This window comes from Camellia sinensis, chromosome 6 (genome assembly GCF_055761805.1).
Source record: "Camellia sinensis isolate YWXY chromosome 6, ASM5576180v1, whole genome shotgun sequence".
NCBI classification, from domain to species: domain Eukaryota; kingdom Viridiplantae; phylum Streptophyta; class Magnoliopsida; order Ericales; family Theaceae; genus Camellia; species Camellia sinensis.
Window position 1 is genome coordinate 145,800,554 of NC_138966.1, and position 9,803 is coordinate 145,810,356.

Sequence of the window (9,803 nt, forward strand, 5' to 3'; positions counted from 1 at the left end):
TGACATGCATCGAGAGAGATTCGGAAAGTATAAATTACCCCTACTACTGCTACTCGCATCCATACAACCAACCCATTGGCCTCATGATTTTTTTTTTAAACAAACAGTTAAAAAAGACTTAACTAGAAAATAAAATACATGAGTCCCTACAAAATCAATCCACACAACCCAAAACCAAAAACCAACAACAAAACACCCAAGCTACTCCTGCATTCCTTACAAAATCAACAAACCACACACTACTATTCAATCCGAATATTTTATTCACCCATACTGCTACACTCCCAATGCCCACACTACCCAAACTAGAATCTTTCCAACAGCCCAAGGCCCACGCCAAACAACACTTCTACACTCCGATGCTGCTACACTCATGCTGCTACACTCCCAATGCACAATCTTTTATTCACCCATGTTACAATCTTTTATTCACCCATGTTGCTATACTCCCAATGCACGCAAAACAACACTTCTACACTCCCATGCTGCTACATTCCCAATGCACAATCTTCTATTCACCCATCCCAATGTACAATCTTTTATTCACCCATGCTGCTACACTCCCAATGCACGAAAGACTCACCAAACTCATTTTTTTTATTAGACTTAGGTGGGTCTTGCGTGCATTGAGAGTGTAGCAGCTAAAAAGTTCATTCTAAACAAGGCTATTTTCACCCTTGACTAAAATAACTAAAAAGCTAAAAAATCAATCTACATCCCAAACTAACCCTACGCATTTTTTCAATAAAATCTTTGTGGCAAATGTTATACAATCTTCTAATAGAATTATGACAACTTGTGATTTCTGAAGCAAGATTATAATTATTTGTGATACAATTACATATTTTTATGAAAATATTATTTTTTTCTTGAAAATAATTTGAAATATAATATTGCAAAGTAACATTTCAATGAAGAAAGTATAACACTCCACACCCAAAAAAAAACTAACTGTATCACACATTGTTATAACTTCACTTTAAAAATCAGAAATTATTGTGAAAAATTGCATAGATTCATAACATTCACTAAAAATATTTATCAAGGTGCATACAATAAGCACCTCTAAGAGCACCTTCAACTTTTCATTTTTTGGTTATTTTTTTATTCAAATTTATTTAACAATTTAGATCAAAAACTTGATTTGATATAATTCATTCCAACGATGAGAATTAGATATTTTTAAACATATATAAATTTCAAAAATCTCCTTTAATCAATTATGGTAGAAAAAATTGATCTTCAATCCTTCAATCTTTTAACAATTTTATCAAATTTTAATCAAAAATATATTGTTGAAAATTTGATGACATATTTAATGAAAGCTTGATTTGATACAAATTTAATAAATAAATTAGATATCATTTTTACTAAATTCTTGGGGATGCTCTAAAGTACCTATGGTCTAGTTTCCCTATAAATAATGCAACCTATTTATCTAGTTTCCATCGAAACCTCTCTCTTACATTTCGTAGTTCCGTCAAAGATTGTCAACTTTAATGGAGTTTCATCTCCTTCTCCTCTCCATCTTCACAGTGATTTCTGTGAGTATTTAAATTTGCAAATTCCTGAAATCAAACAAAGCATTTGCTCAAAATTTTGTATTCATTTCTTATACAAAGATGGACGGAATAAAAATACTATGGATTATGAAAATTTATTCTGAATCTTACTCCAAAAATGAATGTTTATTATAAATATATAGTTAGTGCAATGAGAGTCGCACTCATAATAAATGTAGACTATTAATTTGTTTTTCTAGATAACTTTTAATAATTTTCTAAATATGCAATATTCTATATACAGAAAATTCTTTTACATGAGTAGTAGCTAGGTTTGGAGTGTTTGAGTAGAATTTTCATTTTCACACTCTTACTAACCCAAAATTTTTGTCGAGAACAGTGGCAACCATATGTATATCTATGTGTATGTATGAAATTCTAATAAAATATGGATTAGTTTTTTGATTCACAGTGAACTTTAAATTTGGCAAACGTAATGGTTATAATACAATTTATTATACGGCTGATTATAATTTTTTTTATTTAAAAAATTTATGTTAGAGTGTTTATTGCAACTATTATTTACAATTTATAAAATACGGATAAATTAAATAAATTGAAGAAAATGGACTATTTAAAAGTTGAGAGAATGATATTTTTAATTTCTGATTGCAATTTTCTTTCACAATTCATAATAACATAGTAACTACGAAACTTATAGTTTGTTACAAAAAAAACACAAGAAAATACAAAAAAAAAAAAAAAAAAAATTATAATGAAAGTACGTACTTATAATTAGAATTTTTATTTTCTCATTTTTTCCTTGCAAATTTTTTATCTTAATCAAATTCATACAATATTTTTTTTTCTTTCACTTCACTTTTCACCATTTTCATTTCCACCACTTATTTGATTTTCATCAAACATATTATATGACAGGCTAATATAAGTTCAGTAAAGCTAAGGACCCAAAAAAATTTGCCATGAAAACTGTCTAGAACACTAGTGTATGGTTGAGATTTGATTAGATTCATGGCTTAGATGAATCTCAACCACACAATGATATTTCTGAATAAATTTTTTAATTTGTAGCATTATTGATAAAGTTTTTATTTTGCCTCAGCTGACACATGTGGCAAGCCATGCAGCTCTGTCTCCCCAAGCTTACTGGCACTCGGTGTTGCCAAACACTCCCATGCCCCAGGCTGTCAAGAATCTTCTACCACAGGGTTCCTCTCCTCTTCCCTACAATTTTGAGTTAATACTAATCATGATTTTGAGATATAAATCTTATCTTCTATTTATCTTCATAAATTTCAGAATTCAACTGATAATAAGGGGTGGTTTGACAATTAAAAATTTTAGTTAAAAAGTCAAAAAAATTTAAAAAAAAAATCAATTCATACAAAAAAATTTAAAGAAATACTTCATTTCACCTTTTACACATTTTTTCGTAAAAAGTAAAAAAAATCATTTCTCAAACGATCTCAAAATTTTAGTTAAAATCCTTTCCATTCACCTTACCTTTCACCTTTCACCTTTCACCTTTCACTTCATATTATTTTAGTTAAAAAGTTAAAAAATTACTTAAAAAGTCATTTTTCTAACGATCTCAAAATTTTAACTCAAGTGAAATATTTTAGTTAAAAAGTTAAAAAATTACTTAAAAAGTCATTTTTCTAACGATCTCAAAATTTTAACTCAAGTGAAAAGATTGTCGCATATTAAGTTACATGTCAATTTTTTATTTCTTACAAATTTAATTATATAAAAACTCAACTGTCTTACTATATCATCGTGAAAAAATTAAAAATTTTAAATTGAAAGTCTGTTGTAGCAGTTTTAAAAAAAAAAAAACAACAACTGATGAATTCATCAATTTGACTTTGAGTATATGATCTTGAGTTCATATATATTTTTTGAAAAAACTTTTGCAGAAGCCAACTTGCGCAGAAGTGATAAGGCTGCTGTAGGGCATATTGATTTTGCTGGTGAGGATCATCATATATTATAACTCAAACACTCAAATATCTTTTAGTTTTTAGATTCTTTTTTATAACCATTTTCCCTTTATTACGCTCTCCAGTTCATATTTGTTGGCTTAGCAGTTCAATTGGGTTCGTGAAATCCACCATGTCTATTACTCTGATAATTTGATCTGTTTAATTTTGAGTTCATACTAATCATGCTTATTGAGACATGATTTTGAGATATAAATCCTATTTTCGATATATCTTCATGAATTTCAGAATTCAACTGATAATAAGGATTTGTTTTGCAATCAAAAATTTTAGTTAAAAAATTTAAAAATTAAAAAAAAATTCAATTCATATAAAAAATAAAAATGCTCACCTTACTTTTTACACAACTCTTTCTTAAAAGTTTAAAAAAAAAAAAAAAATCATTCCTTAATATATTAATTTTTTCACCTCATATTTTAGTTAAAATGTCAAAAAATAACTTAAAAAGTCATTTTTCAAAAGATTCCAAAATTTTAACTCAAATAAAAAGACTGTCACATGTCAATTTTTTATTTCCACAAACTTAATTATATGAAACTCAAATTTTTTACTATATAATTGTGAAAAAATAAAAAATAAATAAATTGAAAGTCTCTAGCAATTTTTTTTTAAAAAAAAAAAAACCAACAAATGATGAATTCATCAATTTGACTTTTGAGTATATATATATATATATTTTGAAAAAACTTTTGCAGAAGCCAACGTGCGCCTTATTTTGTTAGTGAGGATCATCAACTACATCATCAAACACTCAAATATCTTTTAGTATTTACTTATTTTTTGAAAAACCATTTTCTTTTTATTATTGTCTTCAATTCATATTTGTAGGCTTGGCAATTCAACTGGGTTCATGAAATCCACCACGTGTCTCACTCTAATAATTTGATCTGTTTAATTTAGAGATTTTTATGCGTCATTCATGGGTTCATATTTGTAGTGACTTTTTTTTTCATCATATTTGCCTTCAAAGAAATAGATAATAAGTATAATTTTACAAATAGATCGTTAATTTTTGTAAGGCAAATATGACGAAATAATATGACTATGTCTACCAAAGCAACATATATATTTATTTTCTAAGGGGGATAGTTTTGTTTGGGAAGTGTGTTGGCTTTTTGGCTTTTTAACTTTTTTGGCTATTTTAGCATGGACTAAAAAGCTTGGTTTGGGAAGGACTTTTTTGACTTTTTGGTTTTTTTGTCTTTTTTTGTAAGAAAAGAGTGTAATAATTATGGGTTGGATGTGATATTTTATTTGTTGTGGCTAAAATAGCTTATTTTATCTTTTGTGGCTAAAATAGCCAAAACCATCTTTCCAAACGGGAGTAGGAACAAGGGTTCACCAATAAGCTCTCTTGACTTTTTCATACACTAAAAAGTTCTATTAACTTTTAATTACTAAAACAAACTCCTATTTTTTATTTTTTTAGCAACGTTTTGTATTAAAAGTGTCATTAATTGTTAATTTTAACGACAATTTAAAAATTTTATTGCGAAAACCTCACTAGTAAACATTTTTTAGCGACAGATTTAGAAAAACATCACTATTTATTAGTTTTTAGGATTTTTGGTCTATACAACTACTTATGAAACTTAATACTACACAAGTCCTTGTAACAGGACATGTGAGTAATTAATCTTATTTTTTAATGATCTATATAGAATGACCTACAAATAAAATGATTGGATCATCTGACCTAATTAGACCATTCACAAATGTGGACTAGGGACAATTTCCTTGCTTTTTTAACTAATCATGAAATTTCAAGCCTTGTTGAGCCTTCGTGGACATTCAAGTTTGCCATTCTTCCCAAGTGGATTAACAATGTTTCAAAGAAACTAAAGATCCAAGAAGGGTTTTATTACTTTTAGAAGTCCTCACTTGGTTATAGATCTCAATGATAAACACTATTATTCGAAGATAATTTTTATTTAGTCTAGATGGAAATTTGTTAGTCTAACCATATGGATAGTTTTTATTTAACATAATTCTTATTTGATAATTAAACTAAAAATAGATGTAAAACATGTAAATACAAGATATAAATCAAGAAATAACAAATCGAAAGTGATAAAACTATTTACTACATGAGAAGACATCAACAACAAAAAAAAGAAAAAAAAAATTAAAGTAAAATAAGATGAAAGAGCCAATATGATAAAAGTCATTAGTCTAATAACATTATAAAAAGAAGCAAGTCAAAACTAGCTAAAAACGTACTAGTTTCATGGTAGTATGCTACAACATGAAGATAGTATCACATACTATAAGAGAAAATTCTAACATATAAGTTTACAGTTTTTATTTTATTTTATTTTAGTTTTTATAAAAAAAAAAAAAAAATCTCTACTACTAATACGGTTAAAAAGGGTGAAAATGATGAACACAAACACTCGAATATCTTTATATAAAACCAAAATTTTAACTCAAATAAATAATAAGATTGTCACATGTCAAGTTACGTGCCAATCTTTGATTTCTCACAAACTTAATTATATAAAACCTAACTTTCTTATGTGTGAAAATTAAAATTTTAAATTGAGAGTCTCTAGCAATTCAAAGAAAAATACAAATGATGAATTCATCAATTTGACTTCTGAGTATATGGATCTTGAATTTATATGTTTTATTTGTTTTTTGCTTTTATTGAAAAAACTTTTGCAGAAGCCAACATGCACGGAGGGGATAAGGATGCAAGAGCGATTATTTACAACATAGGCAAAGGGAATAAGGATGCAAGAGCGATTATTTATAATGTGGGCAGAGAAGATAAGGATGCAAGAGCGATTATTTACAATGTGGACAGAGAAGATAAGGATGCAAGAGCGATTATCTATTTTGCTGGTGAGGATCATCAACTACATTATAAATAAAACACGTAAATATCTTTTAATTTATTTTTTTACACTATTATTGTCTAAAATTCATATTTGTAGACTCAACAGTTCAATTGGGTTTATGAAATCCACCACTTGTCTCATTCTGATAATTTGATCTGTTTAATTTCTAAGTTTTACGTGTAGGTTGTTTATTGAAAAAAAATATATATTAGACAAATGTAGTGACTTTATTTAGTTAAAATTTTATTTCAAAACAACCTTGAAATATTAATTTTATCATTCGAAATATTGAAACCATGCCTTTAAAATGAGTGTAATATTAAATACATTTAACAAAAAATTAAAAATTAAACATTTATTAATGAACAAAAAATTATATAATTTATTAGTTACTGGTTGGAGTGTCTGAATTCATCAGCACCATTATGAAGATTTGTTAATTTTAATGAACAAACATTTATTAATTTTGTTAATTTACATAATTTTGAATAGTTAATTTTGGAAGGAAATATTTAGAGAAGAAAATAAAATACTATATATGAAAAAATACTATATATTCAATTTTTGAATAGTAAAATACTATATATTCAATTTTTGAATAAAAAAATTTATTTTCATCCTCTGGTTGAAAATATTGGGTTGGGGATGCTGGTAGACAACCTATACCTCATTTTCAATTAATCATGAAATTCCTGGCCTTGTTGAGCTTTCACAAAGTAGATCATCTAAAATATGTAAATACAAGATATAAATCAAGAAATAACAAATCGAAAGTGATAAAACTATTTACTACATGAGAAGATAACAAAAGAAAAAAAAAATGAAAGAAAAATAAGATGAAAGAGCCAATATGATAAAAGTCATTAGTCTAATAACATTATAAAAAGAAGCAAGTCAAAACTAGCCAAAAACGTACTAGTTTCATGGTAGTATGGTACAACATGAAGATAGTATCACATATACTATAAGAGAAAATTCTAACATATAAAGTTTACAATTTAAAAAAAAAAAAAAAAAAAAACACCTCTAGTAATAATACGGTTAAAAAGGGTGAAAATTATGAACACAAACACTCAAAACATCTTTATATAAAACCAAAATTTTAACTCAAGTAATAAGATTGTCACATGTTAAGTTACTGTGAATCTTTAATTTCTCACAAACTTAATTATATAAAACTCAACTTTCTTATGTGTAAAAATTAAAATTTTAAATTGAGAGTCTAGCAATTCAAAGAAAAAAAAACCCTACAAATGATGAATTCATCAATTTTACTTTTGAGTATATGGATCTTGAATTTATATGTTTTATTTGTTTTTTGTTTTTTTTTTTTATTATTGAAAAAACTTTTGCAGAAGCCAACGTGCGCAGAGAAGATAAGGATGCAAGAGCGATTATTTACAACGTGGGCAGAGAGGATAAGGATGCGAGAGCAATTATTTACAACGTGGGCAAAGGGGATAAGGATGCAAGAGCGATTATTTACAACGTGGGCGGATGGGATGAGGATGCAAAAGCGATTATTTATTTTGCTGGTGAGGATCATCAACTACATTATAAATAAAACACTCAAATATCTTTTATTTTATTTTTTTACACTATTATTGTCTCAAATTCATATTTGTAGACTCAACAGTTCAATTGGATTTATGAAATCCATCACGTCTCACTCTGATAATTAATGTTTAATTTCTAAGTTTTTATGTGTAGGTTGTTCATTGGAGAAAAAAAAAAAGATTAGACAAATGTAGTGACTTTATTTAATTAAAATTTTATTTCAAAATAACTTTCGAAATATAAAATTAATCATTCAAAATATTGAAACCATACCTTTAAAATGAGTGTAATATTAAATATATTTAACAAAAAATTAAAAATTAAAAATTTATTAATGAACAAAAAATTATATAATTTGTTAGTTACTGGTTGGAGAGTCTGAATTCATCACCAACATTATGAAGATTTGTTAATTTTAATGAACAAACATTAATTAACTTTGTTAATTTACATAATTTTGAATAGTAAATTTTGGAAGGAAATATTTAGAGAAGAAAATAAAATACTATATATGAAAAAATACTATATATATTCAATTTTTGAATAGTAAAATACTATATATTCAAATTTTGAATAAAAAAATGGGGATTTTTTTTTTAAAGTCCCTGATATTAAGATTTTATAACATAAAGGACACCCAACTGGTAGACAACTATACCTCCTTTTCAATTAATCATGAAATTCCAAGCCTTGTTGAGCTTTCACAAAGTAGATCCTAATCATACAAATCAACTCAATAAAATCCTTCAGGCTGGCTTAAACACAAGAAAATCATTTTTCTTAATTAATGTAAAAGGCCTTTCTAATTAAATTCAACACAGAAACGAATTTATCTTGTCTTTTTTAATTTTTTTTATTGAAAAAACTTTTGCAGAAGCCAACATTAATCGTCAACTACATTATAACCCCAACGAAACAATATATTTCTTGGAGGAGGACATCAAACAAGGCACAGAGATGAACTTGGACCTCTCTAAAGAAGCAAATGGAGTAACATTCTTACCTCGAACAGTTGCTCAGTCGATGCCCTTTTCATCCAACGAGTTTCCTAAAATTCTGAACCGGTTTTCTGTGAAACCCAATTCAGCAGAAGCCAAGATTATGAAAAAAACAATCGAAGTTTGCACAGAGATGCCTGCCTTTAAAGGAGAGCAGAAATATTGTGCAACTTCATTAGAGTCGATGATTGATTTCTGCACTTCCGTGCTTGGCAAAAGAGTCAAGGCATTGTCGACAGAGTTGGAAAAAGAGACTCAATTGAGGAAGTATAGTGTTGTGGGATTCAAGAAGATTGGTGGTGGTGAAGTGGCAGTGTGTCATATGCTCAAGTATCCATATGCGGTGTTTTCCTGCCACAACGTGCACTCGACCAAAGTGTATATGGTTTCATTGGAAGGTGCGGAGGATGGTGGGACAAAAGCGAAAGGTGTGGCGGTGTGTCATACAGATACGGCAGCCTGGAGTCCCAACTTCGAGGCTTTTCAAATGCTCAACGTCAAACCAGGAACTGTCCCTATTTGCCATATTCTTCCTGAAGATAATATTGTCTGGCTTCCTAACTAAATCTGTCTATATATATTGTGGTTTTAAATAATGTGTCGGCATATATATCGATATCAGTGATATGGTTACCTATCGACTAATATCAAACAGTATTGGCTGATATATTAATAAATAACAGTATCGAAAGTCCCAAATCTCGATACATAACAACAATATTTAAAACCTATATGTATATAATCGATGCCTATTATATAGTTCCATATGTTTGTTTGTGTAATTGTTTAATGTTTACTATATATTAATTAATAACTTCAACCAACTTTATATGCTTATGAATAAATGTATTCTGCAGCTTGTTGAAATGTTTATCGAATCATATT

At 27.8% G+C, this 9,803-nt stretch overlaps 1 protein-coding gene across 3 annotated transcripts in view; it reads left to right on the plus strand.

Moving 5' to 3' along the window:
* LOC114267892 (BURP domain-containing protein 6) overlaps positions 1-9,742 on the plus strand; it is a 103,724-nt gene extending 93,982 nt beyond the window's left edge. Inside the window, exons 1-6 of one of the 3 annotated variants that reach the window (XM_028208974.2) lie at positions 1,370-1,544; positions 2,626-2,731; positions 3,440-3,493; positions 6,188-6,367; positions 7,719-7,898; positions 8,795-9,742. In XM_028208974.2, the coding sequence (XP_028064775.2) occupies positions 1,500-1,544; positions 2,626-2,731; positions 3,440-3,493; positions 6,188-6,367; positions 7,719-7,898; positions 8,795-9,483 (1,254 nt within the window). In that variant the 5' untranslated portion in view covers positions 1,370-1,499 and the 3' untranslated portion in view covers positions 9,484-9,742. Of the gene's footprint in view, positions 1-1,369; positions 1,545-2,625; positions 2,732-3,439; positions 3,494-6,187; positions 6,368-7,718; positions 7,899-8,794 lie in introns of those variants that run through there. The other 2 variants (XM_082875021.1, XM_028208978.2) reach the window with 2 other exon arrangements.
* Positions 9,743-9,803: the final 61 nt, after the last annotated feature.